The following is a 23,055-nucleotide window of genomic DNA, read 5'->3' as shown; positions in this document are numbered from 1 at the left end:
ATATATGTATGATCTGGCTTGTCTCTTGGGCAGGGGGTAATTAAAATACGATATATATCTGAGATGAGGCCTTTAGTAGAGACCCCAGCTCTGCATAATCTCTCAAAAAGTGTAGGGGTGGAGACTTCTAGGGAGGTAAAAAGGGAGTGCATCAGGTGTCTAACTTGTAAATAGCGATATTGGGAATTGCCAGGGAGATTAAATTTATCAGCTATGGTGGCGTAGGGGAGGACTCTGGAACGTGCATCTACTATGTCAGCAAAGCAAAAGAGTTTCCTGTCAAACCACGTTTTAGTCGCTGTACCCTGCATACCGTCTGGCATTTTGGGATTAAAAAGAAAAGAAGTCAAGGGAGAGTGTTCGGATTGAAGTGGAAACTTTTTGACACAACAGTCCCATATCCTCTTCGTGAAGGCTATAGGGCCCAGAGTATGTGGGTCAGGCTTGTTTGATGAGGTGCCCCAGAGGTAGGAATTGGGGTGTATTGGGGCGAGCCATAACTTCTCTATTTCCATCCATCTAGAGAAGGCACTGCGATTAGACCATGCAGGGATGTGACGTAAGTGTACTGCCCAATAGTACCTAGTAATATCAGGGACCCCTAGGCCTCCTCTCAGTTTACTGTCAAACAAAGTCGCTTTCTTAATTCTATGTCTCTTGTGAAGGTCAAGGTAACACCAAGCAGTGGGGGTTAGCAGTCAGTAGCTGCTTGGATTACCCTTAGCTAGCAATAGAAACTGCAGCGGAAGCAAACGCATATTTTTTTTAATTATCTATTTTTTTAAAAAAAATGGGCTTCCCTGTGTTTTGATTGCCTGTCATCATAGTACTGCAAAAATAAATAAATCATTAAAACAAATGACGTAGCTCTCCGTGGTATTTTTGATTCTCAGCGCAGATAAAGCAGACGGCTAGGGGCTGCCACCCACATCTGCCTGATTTACCTTGGTTGGCGATCACAATACAGGGAAGCCCATTAATTTTCTTTATTTAAAAAAGAAAAAATGCGTGGGCTCGAGTCCCGCTGTATTTTGATCGCCAGTCTGGTAAGGCCAAGCAGCTGGGGGCTGGGATTCTCGGCAGTCCGCAGCCGCCCCTGGAAATAGCGCATTGTTTCTTAGCGCTATTTCCAGGTGCTTTACCTGGCTCGTCCAGCGGCCGTGATGGAGGTGGCTCGCTGGGTAATAAAAGGGTTAATACCAGCTTTGCATTCTCAGATAGTACTAAACCCGAAATTCATGGTGCCACGCCAAATTAGACATGGCCACCAAGAATTTCTAGGAAACAGAAAAAAAACACAGAAATTATTAGAAATAAAACAAAAAAACATTTAGAGACTCCACCTTTATTATAAAAAAAAAATCCTTAGTCCGATGTAATCCACAGGGACAGCAATGTCAGCTTCATCACTCTGTACAGACACAGTCTATGCACAGTGAGAAGCAAAGCGCATTGTCAACTCTGCTTCATCACTGTGCTCAAACAGAACCTATACACAATGAGATGCACAGAGAGCCATTTCATCTCTGCTACATCACGGTGCATAGACAGTGTCTATACATAGTCAGAAGCACAGAGAGCCATGTCAGGTCTTGTACATCGCTCTGGACAGAGCGAGGTAGCAGGCTGACAGTGAGAGGATGATTTCACTTGCGTCTCGCATTGCATCACCCCACTCTCAGGACAGAAGCGCCTCATCTGCATGGAAATATATGCAGCTGAGACCCGCTGCCGTCGGGAGATTATGCACCATGATGCGATGACACTTGCATCACGGCGCACCAGACCTTTGATGACGTCATACTCACGTGACTAGTCCGTAGCCAATGAGGTAATACAACATTCACACGTGACTGGTCACATGGGCATGTCACGGTAGGTCCTTTCAGCCAGAGGTGCTTACCAGGGGGAACAGGAATAATCGGACGGACGCGGAAGCAGAAGCGCTGGGAGACAGAGCCTGCAGGATGCGTCACAGGATTTGTAAGTATGATCATAATATTTTTTTAATAACGTGCTTTTTTTTTTTACAGCCCCTGGACTCGAACTGTAACACGAACGTCCCATAAAGCTCGTGTTCGTGCACCTTTACAGTTCGGGTTCGCCCATCCCTAGTCAGGAATAGGATAGGAATATCTTCTTTTCTTCAGGTCTTCAGTCAACAGCAGCAGAAGTGGTGGTGGTGGTACAGGCTAAAATCATCTGTGGCACCACAAGGCTCATCAGATCTGCTGCAAAACAACACAGTGACAGCTCTCCAAGTTGGAATGTGGTAGAGCAGGGTGGTCACTGTGAGGTCAGACTGCATTTCTGCTCACTGATTGTGATCACGCGTCATCGTCTGATAGCTCCAATCAGTTCTAGGGCTTGTGATGATGCCGTAGCCTTGCTCAGTAAATTCAGAACATGAAGATAGCTTCAACCCTTTATGAGTAACAAGTCTTAATTTCTGATAAACAATTTAATTTAATTTTCAAATAAAACATTTTTTACATTCTGGATATGAAAATGGCTTCTCATGAGCTCTTTAATGTTTCACAAGAGTTGTTTTCAAAGAAAAGCATTTCCCACAATCTCAACATAGATAAGGCTTCTTCCCTTTGTGAATTTTTTTATGTTTAACCAAATATGGTTTACACACAAAACTTTTCCCACAGTCTGAACATAAAAATGGTTTGTCCCTTGTGTGAGTTCTCTGATGTTGAACAAGAGTTGATCTATCTACAAAACATATCCCACATTCTGAACATGAAAATGGCTTCTCCCCTGTATGAATTCTCAGATGTTTAAGAAAATTTGATTTGTGATTAAAATCCTTCCCACACTCTGAACATGAAAATGGATTCTCCCCTGTATGAGTTCTCTGATGGGTAACAAGAACTGATTTATTTGCAAAACATTTCCCACATTCTGAACATGAAAATGGCTTCTCCCCTGTGTGAGTTCTCTTATGGTTAACAAGAACTGATTTATCTGCAAAACATTTCCCACATTCTGAACATGAAAATGGCTTCTCCCCTGTGTGACTTCTTTGATGTATAACAAAAGTTGATTTATTTCTAAAGCATTTCCCACATTCTGAACATGAAAATAGCTTCTCCCCTGTGTGCGTTCTCAGATGTATAAGACAATTTGATTTGTGGTTAAAATCTTTGCTACACTCTGGACAAGAAAATTGCTTCTCCCCTGTGTGAGTTCTCTGATGGATAACAAGAATTGATTTATTTAAAAAACATTTTCCACATTCTGAGCATGAAAATGGCTTCTCCCCTGTGTGAGTTCTCTGATGTTTACCAAGAGTTGATTTATCTACAAAACATTTCCCACATACTGAACATGAAAATGGCTTCTCCCCTGTATGATTTCTCAGATGTTTAACAAGAGAGGATTTATCTGCAAAACATTTCCCACATTCTGAACATGAAAATGGCTTCTCCCCTGTGTGAGTTCTTTGATGTTTAACAAGAGTTGATTTATCTACAAAACATTTCCCACATACTGAACATGAAAATGGCTTCTCCCCTGTGTGAGTTCTCTGATGTATAACAAAAGATGATTTGTTTGCAAAACATTTCCCACATTTTGAACATGAAAAAGGCTTCTCCCCTGTGTGAGTTCTGTGATGTGCAACAAAAGATGATTTGTTTGCAAAACATTTCCCGCAGTCTGGACATGGATATGGCTTCTCCCCTGTGTGAGTTCTCTGGTGTCTAACAAGGTTTGATTTTTCTGAAAAACATTTCCCACATTTTGGGCATGGATAGGGTTTTTCCCCTGTGTGAGTTTTCTTATGTACAATAAGGCTTGATTGACAATTAAAATATTTTCCACACTCTGAACATGAAAATGTCTTCTTTCCTTTGGTAGTTCTAACATTCCTTATGTTACTTTTATTTTCCTTAATAGCCTGTGATGAATCAGAAAATAGAACCTGTTTTATAGGATCAGATGATAGATCTTTGCTGTGACGCACCGAAGATACAGCTGAGATAACACAATGTCCTTGATATGTGTTTTCTGGCACACCAAGATTATATGATTGAAAGTCTAGTGTCAGAAGTCTGTTTGATCTCCTAATACAGTCACCTGCAAAGAATAAAACTTATTACTTTTTCAATAATATAAACTCGGAAAAAGTTTTTTGTTTTCTTTTTACTATGTAAAATGTCCACAAAAATTGCAAATCATGTTGCAAAATTCAAATATTCACTAAGGTATTTGTGACAAAACAGTTCACATTTTAATCGAATACCACAGCACATGGACCACTAGATAATGATATCAGGCCACCAGGATCGACTCTAGCATTTTTCCAATGCAGTGTTGGATTCAGCATCTTCCTCTTTTCATATCTCAAAGTGTTGATCACCAATATTTTTTACTAAGACACTCAGTGGAGACTCATAAATGAGCCTGTCAGTCAGTAGTATTAGAACAAGTCTCCATAGGTCACTCGCTATCAGCGGCAGACCCGACATTTCTCATGTTAATGAGAAATTCCATACCTGCCGCAGATCGGGAGTTACCTATGGAGCCTTGTTTTGAGAACGAAGCTTCATATGAATCACTGTGGGACATTACACCATTGAATAACGTTGGAACTTCAAGGATTTCTTTTTAAATAAGAAACTGGTAAAGGCGGGAGTGTGGGGAGTCTTAATTCAAATAAACTATGTTTTTCTGTGTGTTTTTTAACTGTAAACTTACAGAGTTAGCAATTGGGTGTATGATAGATGCTTCTCTATTTCTAAGCACTGGGCTTGATGCCAGCTTTTTATTAGCCATACATTTGTACCTGTCATCCATCATCCTAAGCTTACGCTGAACCTTTCACCATACCGAAGAGAGCGAAGAAGAAAAATGCTACTCTTCCGGGACACCAGAAGCCCCTATCCCTGTAAATGTGCTGAACTGAGGGTGAAAACCATATGCAACTTACTAGTAAACTCCTGATGCCGGTTGTTGATAGCAAACTCGACCAAAGTTAAAAATGACGCCCAATCCTCCTGATTCTCAGAGGCAAAGCTTCTGAGATAAGTCTTCAGATTCTGATTAGTGCGCTCAGTCTGGCCGTTCGACTGGGGGTGAACAGCCAAAGCGAAAGACAATTGCACCCCCATTAGATGAGTACAGAATGCCTTCCAGAACTTTGAGACAAATTGAGTTCTGTGATCTGAGCCAACATCGGACGGAATCCCATGAAGTCTCACAACGTCATCAACAAGCACCTGTGCCAAAGTCTTGGCATTAGGTAATGCTGACAATGCAATGAAATGTTCCATTTTACTAAATCTGTTAACCACTACCAGAATTACATTCTTCACCACTAACAATGGCAGCTCAGTGATAAAAATCCATGGACAAATGTGTCCATGGTCTGGAGCAGAGGTGTCAAAAACGTGGCCTCCATGCGACCTGTGAGGCTGCTTCTTGTGGCCTGCAGACACCTAGACCCTTAAAAATTGCGGTCCGGTACATGGGGCCGCCGCCGTCAACGCTTTCCCTCAGGTGAATATAATGTGCAGCACTGCGCGGAGAAGAACGTCTCTAAACATCTTTACTAAGGGCACCTGCCGTTGGCCAATCAGAGGCCAGCAGCTAATGGTGGTGTATTCTGATTGGCCGGCGGCCGCCAATAGTAAAGATGTGAGGAGTGCAGTGTCGCAAATCGCTCCCCAGTAGGAAAACACTGATGGTGGCAGCTGTGTGTACCAGACAGCAATCATCTCGGGGTCTAGGTGCCTTCAAGCTACAACAAGCAGGTAAGGAGGACACCGAGGAAACAGAGGACAGGTGAGAAGAATTTTTTTTTTTTGTATGTGATAAACATCATAACAGGGGATATTACTACAATATGGGCACATTACCACACGGGACAATATGGGCACATTACTACAAGGGGACAATATGGGCACATTACTACAAGGGGACAATATGAGCACATTACATCAAGGGGACAATATGGGCACATTATCACAGGGGACAATATGGGCACATTAGTATAGGATGGGGAAATTACTAAAAGATGAGAGCCAGGATGGAAATATTACTACAAAATGTTGGCCAAAATTACTATATGGTGGTAATTGTAAAACAATATTACTTCCAAGAATAAGATAAAATGTCTTGACCTCCTGCTGTCATGGCAATCTTTGGGCCTCAGCGAGACATCATGAAGGTGCTGATCGGGTATCAGAATTCTCCCCAAACCATCTAAATGTTGCATTAGTCATGGATCATGGTATATAGACGGATAAACAGCCGGGGGCAGTACGGACACCAGATCCGGTTGTTGTAGCAGGAGCTCAGCTATCACATAAGCTGAGCTACCAGAAGTGATGATGCGAGCACAGCTCCTCTGCCCACATATCGCCAGGACAAACCACTGTGTCCATTTGTGGAAATGTACTCCAAAATTAGACATAACGAGAAAGAAAGGTGTTAAAGGAAACCCATCACCAGAAAAATACAGTCCAATCTGCAAACACCATAGAGGATGCTGAAAAGATTGATGTATAGTGGTTTAAAAAACAAAGGGTGTAAATACTTATGCAACCACATGATTTTAGTTCTTTTTCCACTCAAAAACATTTAAGATTGTTTCACGATTGAAGTGCACAGATTATGAGCGACATTAAAGATGGAATAAGTGCAGAAATTATTCTTCTTGGTAGGATTTCTTATATGACAAAATCCTTTCATTTTATCAGAGGCATGTAGACTTTTTGGATCCACTTTATATACAATATGTGTTCATTATGACATAGTTTGTACTTTTTCCATGTTATTTCATATCAGGATAGGGAAACACAAAACGCATCATTTTATATGTGACGTATTCTTCCACTATAATCTGCACATTCCCCGTGTCTAGGATGTACAGGAAACCTCTTACTCCTTATTCTTAGGATAATAAGTTTTGTTCCTTCTTCTTAATCCCACATTGTAGCAGCTGCTGAATGAGAAGAATCTGTGACTTCTCTGCATTTAGTGGTCACTACTCACCTGGGCGGTTATCTGTAGGAATCTCCTCTTTACTCCGCTCATCACCCCTCACATAGGTCTCTGTAGTATTAATATGGGGTAGATCTTCACCCTGAAACAAATATTGTAAAAGTCACAGACAGATGGAGAAGTCACATCTATGATCAGCTCTAATCCTGCCATCTCCACCGCTCTCATTACACAAGTATAACACATATAATACTGGAGGATAAAACAAGACTGAGCACAAGCCCTTCACAGCCACACATCATAGGGAGATTTCATGGCACCTTCTCTCCATCTACCTGATGATCCTGAGGAACATCAGGATCTTCTTGTTTACAGTCCTGTGGGAGAAGAGGACGGGGACATCTCTCTGGTGTTGTCCTCTTACTGGATAGACCTGGAGGAGACACATACAGGGACTGAATTCATTCCTTACATACAGATAATTATAGGCCGTGTGTATTTAGTCCTGTCTATTACCTGGTGATGTGAGGGGCTGGGGAACCTCCATCATGACGTCCTTGTACAGATCTTTGTGTCCTTCTAAATACGCCCACTCCTCCATGGAGAAATAGACGGTGACGTCCTGACACCTTATAGGAACCTGACACATACAATGATACCGTCACCCCCGATCCCTTCATAGCATTACTGTATAATGTCCCAGCATTCCCAGCAGTGTCACCTCTCCAGTCAGCAGCTCAATCATCTTGTAGGTGAGTTCTAGGATCTTCTGGTCATTGATGTCCTCATGTATCGGGGGGTGAGGTGGAGGCCCCGTGATTGGGCTCAGGGGTCTTCCCCATCCCTCAGACACAGGGGCCTGACAGCGCTCACTAGAGGTCTTCTTCACTACTGTGTAATCCTGGTTATGGAGAGACACAGTAAGAAATCCCACTACAGACATTTCCAGAGTCCTCACCTCTCCAGTTCTGTCCATCTGTTATTCCCATAGATAAGAATGATGTTACATAGTTACTAAGGTTGAAAAAAAGACCTAGGTCCATCTGGTTCAACCTTCCTCCACCAGTTCTACATTTGGTCACAAAGTCATTTATAACCAACAATGTTTTGTGTACTGAGGAAATCATCCAGCCCTTTTTTGAAAGCTGTTATAGTATCAGCCATTACTACCTCTTGTGGTAGGGCATTCCACAGTCTGACCGCTCTAACTGTAAAGAACCCTTTCCTATTTAGCTGTCGGAATCGCTTTTCTTCCACTCGCAGTGAATGCCCCCTGGTCCTTAGTATTGTCTTTGGAAGAAATAAGTCATGTGCCAGTCCTTTATATTGACCACACATGTATTTATACATATAAATGAGATCTCCTCTGAGACGTCTTTTTTCTAAGCTAAACATATCTAACTTTTTCAACCTGTCATCATATGGGAGGCCTTCCATTCCTTGTAGTAGTCTAGTTACCTGCCTTTGAACTGACTCTAACTTCTGAATGTCCTTTTTAAAATGTGGAGCCCAAAACTGAATCCCATATTCCAGATGTGGCCTTACAAGTGATTTATAGAGGGGTAACAATACGTTGGGATCACGGGATCTAATCTCTCTTTTTATACACCCTAAAATCTTGTTTGCTTTAGCAGCTGCTGCTTGACATTGAGTGCTGCTGCTCAGCTTATTTGTAATGAGAATACCCAAGTCCTTCTCCTGTTCTGTAGTCCCGAGTTTACTTCCATTTAATGTATATGCAGTTATAGGATTACTCCGTCCTAGGTGCATTACTTTACATTTAGCAACATTAAATCTCATTTGCCAAGTATCTGCCCATTCTGACATCTTATCCAGATCTTTTTGTAATATTGTACTATCAAGGTCAGTTTTTAATATCCTACATAGTTTGCTGTCATCAGCAAAGACTGACACTTTACTATCAATCCCATCCACAAGGTCATTAATAAAGAGATTAAAAAGAATCGGTCCTAGCACAGATCCCTGCGGCACCCCACTGCTGACTATAGCCCATTTAGAGAATGTACCATTTATGACTACTCTTTGTTTCCTATCTTTTAGCCAATTCCTTACCCAGTTGCATATAGTTTCCCCCAGTCCTTGCTTCTGGAGCTTTAGTATAAGGCTATTATGTGGTACAGTATCAAATGCCTTTGCAAAGTCCAAATAAATCACATCAGCTGCATTACCAATATCCAGGTTTGCACTTACCCCCTCATAGAACCCCAACAGGATGGTTAGACACGATTTATCTTTCATGAATCCATGCTGTCTGTCAGTTATCATATTATTTTCTGCAATATATTTTTGCATGTCATCCCTTAAAATGCCCTCAAAAATTTAGCATACTACGGATGTCAGGCTTACTGGACGGTAGTTGCCTGGATCTACCCTCTTACCTGTCTTAAATATTGGTACCACATCAGCAATCCTCCAATCCTGAGGCACCAACCCTGTTACAAGAAAGTCTAAAAAGATGAGATACAGCGGTCTGTAAATTACGGAGCACAATTCCCTCAATATTCGTTGATGAATGCCATCTGGCCCTGGGGATTTGTCAATGTTTAATTTACTCAGACGTAGGCATACTTGTTCTTGTGTTAAATTAATTATATCGGGTGGTGAACTTTGATTTTTCACTTGTTGAATGATGCCTGGTACAGTCAGTTCCTTGGTGAACACAGAAGAGAAATGCCTATTTAATATCTCAGTCTTTTGTTTGTCCTCTATAACTAATTATATCTTAAGGGGCCAATACTATCCTTTGTTTTCCTTTTGGCATTAATGTATTTATAAAAGATTTTGGGATTTATTTTAATGTCATTGGCGATTTTTGTTTCAGCAGCTAGTTTTGCTTGTTTGATTTCTTTTTTGCATTGCCTATTGATATCTTTATACTCCTGAAATGCTATTTCTGTATTCTCAGCCTTCAAGATTTTAAACGCCCTTTGTTTTTGTTTCATTATACTTTGTACAGTCTTATTTATCCATAGTGGTTTCTTTATATTCCGGGACGTTTTATTACCAGAGGGTATAAGTTTTTTACAGGACTCTAGTAGTATATCCTTAAACTTTCCCCATTTATGTTCAGTATCCCCAGTTACCATGACTTTGTCCCAATCTACACATTGAAGCTCTTCCCTTAATTTGTTGAAATCAGCTTTCCTAAAATTCCAGGTTTTAGCATTCCCCCTTTGAAATGTTCTATTGAATATTACGTTGAAGCTTACCATATTATGATCGCTGGTGCCCAAGTGCTCCCGGACCTGTAGATCTGAAATTCTATACGGTCTATTTGACAGGACCAAATCTAGCAAATTATCTCCCCTCGTCGGTTCATCTACCATCTGAGAGAGGTAATTGTCTTGAATGGTAGATAAGAATTTACAGCTTTTAGCACAACCAGAAGATTCTATGTCCTACTGTATGTCTGGATAGTTGAAATCCCCCATAATAAGAACCCGATTATTATTATTAGCTGCCTTTTCAATTTGTTCCAGCATTTCACCCTCTTTGTTCAGGTATGTTAGGAGGCTTATAGCAAACTCCAATTAGCATTTTTCCATTATTCCCCTACCCATGTACATTTACCCATACTGACTCTACATTGTTGCAGTTCCCCCCAATGTCATCATTCAACACAGGTTTTAGGTTAGATTTGATAAATATACACACCCCACCACCTTTTTTGTCTTTCCTGTCCCTCCTAAATGTACTATAACCCTGTATGTTTGTCACCCAGTCATAGCTTTAATCCAGCCAGGTTTCCGTAATGCCCATCACATCATAATCCATGGTTGACATAAGAGTCTCCAATTCATTAATTTTGTTTGCAAGACTTCTTGCATTTGCCAGTAGACATTTAATCCTATTAACACCTTTATTACTCCTAGCCTCCCTACGTTCCTTGCATGTCCCATCCCCCCTAATCCTTCATTGACCCCTACCATCTCACCGTCTCTATCTGCTCTATCTATCCCCTTTTTTGCTCCACTACCCTCCCTCCCCCCAGATCCTAGTTTAAAAGCTCCTCCATCCGTCTGACCATTTTCTCCCCCAGCACAGCTGCACCTTCCCCATTGAGGTGCAGCCCGTCCCTACCGTAGAGCCTGTAGCCGACTGAGAAGTCAGCCCAGTTCTCCATGAACCCGAACCCTTCCTTCCTGCACCAATTTCTAAGCCACGTATTTTTCTCCCTAAGCTCCCGCTGTCTTTCTAGTGACGCTCGTGGCACCGGTAGTATTTCTGAAAACACCACCTTGGAGGTCCTGGACTTCAGCTTCTCTCCTAGTTCCCTGTAATCATTTTTAAGGACCTTCCACCTGCCTCTAACTTTGTCATTAGTACCAATGTGCACCATGACCGCTGGGTTTTCCCCAGCCCCACCCAGCAATCTGTCTATCCGATCCGCAATATGCCGAACCCGAGCACCCGGCAGACAACACACTGTTCGGAATTCACGGTCTCGGCGATAGATGACCTTGTCTGTCCGCCTCATTATAGAGTCCCCTACCACTAACATCTGTCTGGGCTTTGCTGCACTCCTATTTCCCTCCTTCCTACAACAGTTGTTGTCCTGGTTGCTAGGAGCAACGTCCTGCTGTAGTGACCCTAGTCCTGGCCCTTCATTCCTAATATCAGCCAAACAGGCATATTTACTAGGTGGTGCCAGGTCAGGACTAGGTTCCCTGACACTTTTCCCCCTACCTCTTCTTCTAAGGTTTGCAATGTCCCTGAGTGTTTCAAGCTGCTTATTTAGATCAGTTACCTTGGCTTCCAAATACGCAACATGCTTGCATCGAGTGCAGACATATTCACCCTCGAATGGCTGCTCAAGGCATGCATACATCTGACAAGACACACACCTGGTAGCATTGTCCATGGAGCACCTATTAATGGGGATAAACGTTAAAGTAGAAAAACAAGAAAAAAAAAAATGGGAAACGTATAAGATAAATTCAAACTATGTAATTGTGTTGAAACTATGCCACACTTATCTTCAAACCCTGCACACTTTGCTTCAGAACCTCGCACGCAATGTAATGTGACGTCATCAGAATCTCTCACCTCTCCAGTAAGCCGGAAGAGGATCTCTAGGGTGAGGTGTAATATCCTCTCCGCCATCTTGTCCCTGTCCATAACCATCCTTCACGGGGCAATCAGGAGAATTCTCTTCTATAGAGCGATTGTTCTCCCCCAGCATCTAATGTGTATGGAGCCTGAGCCCAGTAATGGGGAATCTCCACACACCTCCACCTGCAGAGCCGCACACCAGATATATGGCTGCTCTGTGCTTCCAGGACCTGTGATGATGTCACATGGAGGGGAGGAGTCAGGGGTCACATGGTCAGCTCCTCAGTGTATGCAGGACTCTGCTGTGCTGGGTGTCATGGTGCTGGATGAGGGAAGTTTATGTGTGGGGTCAGGAGGGGTTTACAGTGTGGATGTAGCAGAGCCGAGTGTGTACGAGGTGTATGGAGCAGAGCCGTGTGTATATGAGGTGTACGGAGCGGAGCAGTGTGTGTACGAGGTGTATGGAGCGGAGCCGTGTGTGTACGAGGTGTATCGAGTGGAGCCGTGTGTGTACGAGGTGTACGGAGCAGAGCCTTGTGTATATGAGGTGTATGGAGCAGAGCCGTGTGTGTACGAGGTGTACGGAGCAGAGCCGTGTGTATATGAGGTGTATGGAGCAGAGCCGTGTGTATATGAGGTGTATGGAGCAGAGCCGTGTGTATATGAGGTATACGGAGCAGAGCCGTGTGTGTACGAGGTGTACGGAGCGGAGCCGTGTGTGTACGAGGTGTACGGAGAGGAGCCGTGTGTGTACGAGGTGTACGGAGAGGAGCCGTGTGTGTACGAGGTGTAGGGAGCGGAGCCGTGTGTGTACGAGGTGTACAGAGCGGAGCCGTGTGTGTACGAGGTGTAGGGAGCGGAGCCGTGTGTGTACGAGGTGTACGGAGCGGAGCCGTGTGTGTACGAGGTGTATGGAGTGGAGCCGTGTGTGTACGAGGTGTACGGAGTGGAGCCGTGTGTGTACGAGGTGTACGGAGTGGAGCCGTGTGTGTACGAGGTGTACGGAGTGGAGCCGTGTGTGTACGAGGTGTACGGAGCGGAGCCGTGTGTGTACGAGGTGTACGGAGCGGAGCCGTGTGTGTACGAGGTGTACGGAGCGGAGCCGTGTGTGTACGAGGTGTACGGAGCGGAGCCATGTGTGTACGAGGTGTACGGAGCGGAGCCGAGTGTGTACGAGGTGTTTGGAGCGGAGCCGTGTGTGTACGAGGTGTATGGAGTGGAGCCGTGTGTGTACGAGGTGTACGGAGCGGAGCCGTGTGTGTACGAGGTGTGCGGAGCGGGGCCAAGTGTGTGTGACGGATGACCTGGATTCCGGCTGTTTGATCCGGATCTCGATCACATGTATTTTGATAAGAAGCATGAGGAAATTAATGTAGAATCTGAAGGGTCTTCTCCTGATGCTAAGCAGCCATTAACCCATCAGCAGTTTACCCAACCCGAATTGAATGATTTAGTATGAGATTTGAGTCTATCAAAGAAAGCAGCTGAGTTATTAGCCTCCAGGCTTCAAGAAAAGAATGTACTTCACCGGTCAGCTAAAGAATCCCATTTTTTTTTTTTCCCCAAAATCTTGGAGCTGTTAGTGATGAGCAGGGAGAACGCTTTCCTCTGAAGACGATGGAAGAGAGTTATCAGGGTGATGGGACAAAAATATGATGGCAGACTACTGCTGGAGCATCAAACGAGATTGTCCTCTACAAGTACACAAACACAAGAGCTACAAACGCAAATTTTTGCCTGAATAGAATTTAAATAAGTTTTGCTCAAATTTTATGATTGTTTTAATATGTTCTGTTTTGAAAGTGTAGACAAATTCTGATGCAATCATATCTTTTAGTGTATTTACTGCATTACATCATTACATTTTCACAAAGATGATGCCCAAGAAGACGTTCTACTTCATTATGTTAAACTAAAGGCACGCAACGACGTATCTAACGATATATCGCCGGGGTCACGGGTTCCGTGACGCACATCCGGCATTGTTAGTGGCGTCGTTGCATGTGAGACCAACGAGCGTCCGTTAACGATGGAAAATACTCACCAAATCTTTCCACCAATCTTTTCTCACCAAGCTTTCTGGGCACCCCCACTGCGAATTGCAGTCCGCAGCCACCCCAGAAAATGGCGCTTTCATAGAAGCGCCATCTTCTGGCGCTGTATCCAACTCTTCCAGCTGCCCTGGTGCCGGGTGACTTGCTGGGTAATAATGTGGTTAGGGTTAGCTGTATATTATCAGCTGGCCCTAAGCCCAAAATTCATGGTGTCACGCCAATACTAGACATGGCCACCATGGCCACACACAGAAAAATATTTTTATTAGAAATAAAACACAACACAATTATTAACCCCATCTTTATGGAACTAAAGAAACCCCCCTCTGCAGTAATCCTGGGTCAAGGGTCCCGTGCCATCCAATCCGGATCCAATTTCATCTGATCGGTTTGCTGGAAGGCGATCAGATGATGTGTCAGGTTCAAGGACCTGAATCACATGACACATCAGCTGATTGTATAAAATCCGTTTATACAATCAGCTGATGCATCAGTGGAAAAAATAACAAAAAAACTACACACCTCTGTGCAGACTCCTGTCTGATCGCTGCAGGACCCGGCGGTAATCAGCTGATGCGGTCACCTGACTGCATCAGCTGATAGTTTAAGCCGGGCAGTAAAAAGCCGGCCTCACCGCTGGACTTATACGATCAGCTGATGACGTTAGGTGACCGCATCAGCTGATAATCGGCAGGTCCTGCAGCCATCGGACGTGTCCCGGGAGTCTGCAGACAGGTGAGTATGATTTTTTATTTTCTACTGTTCACTTTTGATTTTGCAGCTGCTTCCACCTCCCGTCCGGACATGGCGCAGGACGGGAGGTGGAAGCAGGGGTGGCGGTACCGGGAGGATTCACTCTTCTGTGTTTACCAACACAAGGAATCCTCTTCCTGTACACGTGACTGCACTACCCACCCCTTGCGTTTATAGCTGCGTTTTTAGTCATAGAAACGCAGTTTTATTTGAAATTTGCGTTTTTCATTGCGTTTTTGAAAATGTCATTGAACTCAATGGGTGATAAATGCAGTGAAAAATGCAGGAATAATTGACATGCTGCGTTTTTGTGGGCATCACAAAAACGCAGCTTAAAAAAACCACTGAGTGCACACAGCAAAAATGAAAACTCGTAGACTTTGCCGGTGAAGCAAAGTCATTCTCACAACCCACAATACCACATATTGCTACCTTGTAGACAACATCTTATATACATAGAAACCACTAGTAACCTCCAAAGAAATCACTATGATGCCATAATGTCATAAAACACTCTTTATTGATATATTAATTAAAACAAAACAAAAATAATGACAACATTTTGCTCCTTAGAATAGGGCAGTGAAAATTACAAATGTGTTCCTCCTAACAGGGGGAGAGGTAGATACGGGCACAGCAGATTCATCTGAATGGGCCAATTGTACATATAAACCTATACACTATTTTTAAAAAATTCTAGTATAGGTTCAGCCTATATCTAAATTTAGATCACAACACACAGAAAAATATTTTTATTAGAAATAAAACACAACACAATTAGTGACTCCATCTTTATTGAAATAAAGAGCCCCCCTCCCAAGTAATCCTGGGTCAAGGGTCCCGCGCCATCCAATCCGGATCCAATATAATCTGATCGGTTTGCTGGAAGGCAAAGCGATCAGATGATGTGTCAGGTTCTAGGGGCTGAAGCACATCACACATCAGCTGATTGTAAAAAAGCCGATTATACAATCAGCAGATGCATCGGTGCAAAAAAAAAAAAAAAAATACTCACTTATGTGCTGATTACCGGCAGCTCCTGGAGCGATGGGGCGGGAGTCTGATTCTGTCCGATCGCTGCAGCAGCTGCCGGTAATCAGGGATGAAGTCTCCTGACGCATCCGCTGATAGCTTAAACCGGCCGGGCGCCCGCGTCACCGCGATACTTACGATCACCTGATGCGTCAAGTGACTGCATCAGGTGATCCATCGCCAGGTCCTGCATCTATCGGAGGTGTCCCAGCCGTCTGCACACAGCCGGAGCGGCGATACCGTGAGGAGATGGGAGCGGACATGGCACCGGGAGTCTGCAGACAGGTGAGTATAACTTTTTTTTTTCTACTGTTAACTTTTGATTTCGCAGCCGCTTCCACCTCCCGGCCTGACATGGCGCCGCACGGCAGCATACATGCACAGGACTGGAGGTGGACGCGGCGGTGACGGTACTGGGAGGATTCATGCTTCTGTATTTACTGACAGAAGGAATCCTCTTCCTGTACATGTCACTTTACTACCCACCTCCTGCGTTTATAGCTGTGTTTTTGGTCTTAGAAACGCACCAAAACGCAGCTATTTGCGTTTCTCATTGCGTCTTTCAACATCCCATTGCACTCAATGGATGAAAAGCGCAGTGAAAAACACGGGAATAATTGACATGCTGCGTTTTTGTGGCACCACAAAAACGCAGCTGAAAAAAAACGCTGTGTGCAGACAGCAAAAATGAAAACTCATAGACTTTGCTGGGGAAGCAAAGTCATGCAGTTTTCTGAGCAAAAACGCACCCGAAAACTGCGCAAAAACGCCGCGAAAAACGCACTGTGTGAACTTACCCTAAGTATACTTCCACAGAACATAAATCACATAGGTCACTTTAATCATGCAATCCAGATGAGTCCAAATAGGTCACAAGGCGTATGATATCCAGTCACACTAGCCAAAAGACTCATTTAAACCGTCTGGAGATACTGTGCACAGCCGGTATATCCACCGGCTCTCAAGCTGGGCCAAGGATTTGCCTATATCTCTGCCACGTATGTCCACCCTGATCTGATCAATTGCTTTGACTCTAAGATGTCTAGAGTCAGAATTGTGAAATTCCTTAAAGTGGCGTGGAATTGTTTTTAATTTTTCATTACCTGAGGCCTCCTTGGAATTCTTGATGTCCCTAACATGTTCTCCCACCCGAGTTTTGAGTTCTCGGGTGGTCATGCCAATATAATATAACTCACATGGACAGGAGGCCTGGTAAATTATGGCTTTTGAGGTACAGCTTAGATATAATCTAATATCATACTCCTTGTTATTTCTAGTACCTCTAAACGTTTTGGCTTTGCACATATTTGCGCACGCTTTACACAATCCGCAGGGAAAGAAACCAGTAATGCCTGTTTTATTTTGACTGCTTTTACCAAGCCCATAATGGCTATGGACCAAATGGTCCCTGATGTTTCTAGCCCTTCTTGTTGTTATAAGTGGGTATGGTGACAAGTTCTTACTTAAAATCGGGTCGGTCTTCAAGATGTCCTAATGTTTTCTAAGGATCCCACCCACATCCCTCCATCGATTGTTATATGTTGTAATCAATCGTACCTCACCCTACTTACGGGGCTTGGGTTGTAGATAGTTAGGGTATAGGAGGGACTCCTGTGACTTTGCCCGATTTACATCATGCCTTATCATTCTTCTGCTATACCCACGATGTAAAAATCTATCCGTTAGATCCTCAGCCTGTTTAGCAAAAGCCACTACGGAGGAACAAATCCTTCTGGCTCTTAGAAATTGGGCTACGGGGATACTCCTAATAGTAGCTGGAGTGTGGGAGGATCTAGCATGAAGAAAAGCATTAGTGGCCGTGGGCTTTCTATAAATCTCAGTATCAAGGGCTCCCTCATCTGTGACCGTGATCTTAATATCCAAGAAGTCCATCTCACGGCCAAATTTATATGTTAGGAAGACATTAATGGAATTTTGGTTGAATTTTGGTTGAGCCTATCCACAAATCCAGACGTAACGTCTCTGATTATGCCAATAAAAAAATATTTAGATGGCAATTTAAAACAGGACCATTTAAAAGAGGCAGACCAAAACAGGATCAATTTCATCAGCAACTACGGCGAGTGAGGTGGACCAATCGGAAGATGAATCACCATCTGTTAGTACCATTAACACCAGGTCGGGCGGAATCAGACTTTTCTTCAAGCGGTGAAGGAAAGGACTGATCAATTCAAGGTAATTAACCTATCTGATCACATTTTATCTGATGTCCAAATCCGGTTGCTTAACAGGGGCCTGTCCTTTGCCCCTAATATGCAACTAGATACCTTTAAAGATGTGCATTTCTTTGCCCGAAAATTACTTTTCAAACGTATTTTTACTCAACCTCCTCTTAACCCCTTCAAGACCGGCCGATTTTTCGCTTTCCGTTTTTTTTTTTCGCTATTCTTTTTCTGAGAGACGTAACTTTTTTATTTTTCAGTCAATATGGTCATGTGAGGGCTCATTTTTTGCGGAACGAGCTGTACATTTAAATGAAACCATCAGTTTTACCATATAGTGTACTAGAAAACGGCAAAAAAATTCCAAATGCTGAAAAATTGCAAAAAAAGTGCGATAGCACTATGGTTTTTGAGATATTTTATTCACTGTGTTCACTATATGGTAAAACTGATGTGTGGGTGTGATGTCTCAGGTCAGTGCGAGTTCGTAGACACCAAACATGTATAGGTTTACTTTTATATAAGGGGTTAAAAAAAATCGGAAGTTTGTCCGAAAAAAGTGGCGCACGTTTTACGCCATATTCCGTGACCCGTAGCGTTCTCATTTTTCGGGATCTATGGCTCATGACAGCTTATTGTTTGCGTCTCGAGCTGACGTTTTTAACGGTACCATTTTTGCGCAGATGCTACGTTTTGATCGCCTCTTATTGCATTTTGCGCAAAAGTTGTGGCGACAAAAAAACATCATTTTGGCGTTTGGAATTTTTTTGCCACTACGCCGTATACTGATCAGATTAATTGATTTTATATTTTGATAGATCGGGCGTTTCTGAACGCGGCGATACCAAATGTGTGTATAATTTTTATTTTTTTAACCCTTTAATTTTCAATGGGGCGAATGGGGGGTGATTTGAACTTTTAGGTTTTTTTGTTTTTTTTAATTTTTTAAAACTTTTTTTAACTTTTTTTTTTATTTTACTAGTCCCCCTAGGGGGCTATTGCAATCAGCATTCCGATCGCTCTGCAGTATCTGCTGATCACAGCTACAAGGCTGTAAACAGCAGATATGCTCTCTTTCTCTTTTGCTGTGCCGCTGGCACAGCGAAAGTGAAAGCAAGTCACGTGTAGTACAGGAGTCATCACATGACCCTGTGCTACCATGACAACTATCGGGAGTCACGTGATCGCGTCACGTGACTTCCGGTATCGGGCGGTAAGTAAAACATTACCGCAATCGCGCTTATAATGGCGCTGTCACGTATTGACAGCGCCATATAAGGGGTTAATCGGCACGAGCAGATAACGATTCTGCTCGTGCCTAGCAGGCACACATCTCAGCTGTGAAAATCAGCTGAGATGTGCGCCGATCGCGGCATGCTGCCGCCGGAGGACCACGGGCAGTAACATTATGACATTTAGGATGTAATTTTATTGTCCGCGGTCCTTAAGGGGTTAATCATGGACCCAGTACCAACAACAAACAAAGTAGTGTCCTATTCCATTATTCCTAACTTGGCTGTGTGGGTAATATCCGAAAACAGGCTATGTAGGGGCATTTTTGAGAACTGTTCGTCTGTAGAGGAACTGTGAAATCAGTCTCTATGGGGGTACTCTTAACCCCTTAATGATCGCGGGCAGTAAATTACGTCCTAGCGGTCATAATGTTAGGCTGAGGCCACACAGGGATTACTGCGGGTGCTCACATGACACTCGGCTCACGTTCGCAGCACAACGGGAGCCGAGTGTCATGCTACTGTGGTCTGATCATGTGATCAGACCACAGTTTCGAAGTGGAGGGCCGGCGCTGCCGAGGGGAGGGAGGGTATTATGGCCAGGAGACCGCAAAAAGATCTACAAAAATCCCATTAAGATTGAAGATAATTCACAAAGAGTAGTTGGAAACTTAGCTGGCTGCAATCCCCTGACTACAACAACACAACTAGAAGTAGCGGTGGAGCGTTCCCAACCAACCTAGATGCCTCGTCACTGCCGGAGAACTAGCTAACCTCAAAGATCAATGAGGAATCCTGACTTGCCTCAGAAGCGCCCCAAAGGAAAGTAAAAAGCCCCCAACATATAACAGCGGTGATCTAAGAAAAATCAACACACATATGGAAAGTATGGGGTTAAGCAAAGTGAGGCCCTGCTAGCTAGATACAAAAGGATAAGATGGATTACTGGTTGCAGCCAGCAAAAACCCTGAAAAAAATACCAATACCTGATAATAAAAATTATTCCCTTGAAAATCACATGATCTTCCACCCGCTATATCAGGAACTCTTGTGCAAATACATTTAAATGGAAAATGCAAATGTAATAATAAAGATCATAACTACAAAAATACAAGAGATACCAAAATACAAATCCTGATCAGACAAGGAGTAACAACTCCCTTTCTTGCTGAGAATAAATCGCTCTCCAAAAATGGTGCAGGAAAAGCACTTATTCACCAGCAAGAAACAGAAGATAATATTCTCAAACACAGGTTCAGGAAAAGGCATAAATCAAGCAGGAAAACCCTTCAGTGCAAATTAAGCCCCAACCAAGCCCAAACCTAGAGACCAAAATACTTATCAGGCATTGTGTTAAAAATACGGTTTGACGTGACATATGCAAAGCCAGTATATTAATGATTGGAGCAAAATAGGTGCAAAAACATATATGGATTTATTCAGATAAAAGTTGAAGTTACAGTCATTACAGAAAAGTTACTGTCTTGGCTTGAGTTAATAGATGGGTAGATAGATAAGTAGAGAAAAAAAAACCAGAGTTTATCTTACATCACTGTGATGTTATGATAAGCCGTCTCTCTGTGGATCGTCTGGTCGAATGGTCCCATTCTACCTCTGAGTGAGTCCGTCCTTCTCCTTCACCCTCCTTCTTCTCCTGACCCTTTGAAGTGTGGTCTGCTTTTATAATTCAAACCCCACCCCCTGATTCTCCTTATCTCTTTACATGGTGTTACAAGAACTATCTTTTTTTGGTTCTAGCTTATGTCATATCACGTATTCATATTTTCTGCAAAATAAGTGTCTTGCGCAGTGGAGACTTGTAAGACTAAACCACTTCGAAATATATATAACTCTTTTGAAGCTCGCTGAACTTTGACCTTAGTGTAACAGAAAGAAGATTCTCAAAGCTAATTTCAGTTCTTTGCACAAATTCCAAATAGAATATAGCACTACGTTGAAAGCTTTGATGAACAATAGCAGATATCTTCCTTTGTGTCATGGATCAGGTCATCGTGTTCGTTTGGCCTAGGTGTTGCTTGTAACCTTTTTGCCATGTGGGAGGGAAGCCATACCCTGAATATCTTATTTCTCTGTTCATTCGTCAGATTATATTTATCCGAATGTGACTCAAAAATGTCCGCATTATGAAAGGCGTCCATTTTATCATCATATTTGGGTATGTCTTTAATGATTTTCATTAATTGGTCATGGATTTTAATGTTAAGACGGGCTGCCTTATCATGTAACTTCTTTTTTCGCAGTCCCTCCTCATTTAGACTCTCGTCCTCGGCTGTATCCAGCCTGTCCGGTATGTCGGAACCTGAGGCATGTGACGGGGAAGCATCTGTCTTGTTCTGCCTCGTATTAACAGATACATATTTAATATCTTTCCGTAATTTTGATATTAAATCTGCTCTTGTTTCCAACTGATCCTCCAGATGTTCGATATGTTCTGTTAATATCGAACAATTTGGACAATCTGTTGTTTCTGCATCTGTGATGTGTGTATCTGTTGTATTGGGTGTATCTGTTGTATTGGGTGAATCTGTCACCATGCAGATGGTGTGTGCATATGGCTGTGCCCCACCCACCATGGAGTTGTAAGTGTATACCATACCCAATACATTTTGTATCTTTTTCTGTAACCGTTTCACAGTAAAAAACTTCTTATCTAACTTAGTATTCTCAAGTTCACATTGCCGGTACAGATTTGACCATAACTGTGCGTCACTATGTGTATGGTCAAAAGAATACTCTACATGACTTTTACTAGAATAATGATGAATGAAATCCATATCTCACCAATATGTGATGCGTTGTCCTGGAATGGCTCCAATCGTCTATGGGTCGATCGTCCTGGAATGGCTCCAATCGTCTATGGACCGATGGTCCTGGAATGGCTCCAATCGTCTATGGGTCGATCGTCCTGGAATGGCTCCAATCGTCTATGGATCGATGGTCCTGGAATGGCTCCAATCGTCTATGGATCGATCGTCCTGGAATTGGAAGTCCTCAGATGTCCGTCAAGGCTTTGACACATACGACCTCCGTGCAGCTTGTCACGTTAAACCTCTCTAAGGTTCCGTGATGTAGACACAGTGTATCGTCTTTGCCTGCAGTACTTGGACAGAGATTTTACTGCACTGACCCGACCTGACCCCCCTTCTCGGACAAAAAGCAGGGAATGACGTAAGAAAAAGGGTCTTCCAGCAAAAGGCAGTGTGAAAAAAATCACCCCGCACAGAAAACAGCTGTGCCTCTCAATCATTCAGGCTGATGCTCGCCAAATATGTTAAAAATACGGTTTGACGTGACATATGCAAAGCCAGTATATTAATGATTGGAGCAAAATAGATGCAAAAACATATATGGATTTATTCAGATAAAAGTTGAAGTTACAGTCATTACAGAAAAGTTACTGTCTTGGCTTGAGTTAATAGATGGGTAGATAGATAAGTAGAGAAAATAAACAGAGTTTATCTTACATCGCTCTGATGTTGTGATAAGCCGTCTCTCTGTGGATCGTCTGGTCGAATGGTCCCATTCTACCTCTGAGTGAGTCCGTCCTTCTCCTTCACCCTCCTTCTTCTCCTGACCCTTTGAAGTGTGGTCTGCTTTTATAATTCAAACCCCACCCCCTGATTCTCCTTATCTCTTTACATGGTGTTACAAGAACTAACTATCTTTTTTTGGTTCTAGCTAATGTCATATCACGTATTCATATTTTCTGCAAAATAAGTGTCTTGCGCAGTGGAGACTTGTAAGACTAAACCA

The 23,055-nt window shown here is 43.0% G+C and overlaps 1 protein-coding gene across 1 annotated transcript in view; it reads right to left on the bottom strand.

Moving 5' to 3' along the window:
• Window positions 1-2,527: 2,527 nt before the first annotated feature.
• The window catches only part of LOC142313021 (uncharacterized), a gene marked incomplete at its 5' end in the record, with an annotated part of 144,984 nt that continues 124,456 nt past the window's right edge, over window positions 2,528-23,055 (bottom strand). The window contains 5 exon segments of the mRNA XM_075352007.1: window positions 2,528-4,086; window positions 7,006-7,096; window positions 7,290-7,387; window positions 7,471-7,594; window positions 7,676-7,915. Coding sequence (XP_075208122.1) covers window positions 2,528-4,086; window positions 7,006-7,096; window positions 7,290-7,387; window positions 7,471-7,594; window positions 7,676-7,915 — 2,112 coding nt within the window.

Source organism: Anomaloglossus baeobatrachus, chromosome 5 (genome assembly GCF_048569485.1).
Source record: "Anomaloglossus baeobatrachus isolate aAnoBae1 chromosome 5, aAnoBae1.hap1, whole genome shotgun sequence".
NCBI classification, from domain to species: Eukaryota; Metazoa; Chordata; class Amphibia; order Anura; family Aromobatidae; genus Anomaloglossus; species Anomaloglossus baeobatrachus.
Note: the sequence above shows the minus strand (reverse complement) of the source record. Positions and strands in the feature narration are given on the sequence as shown.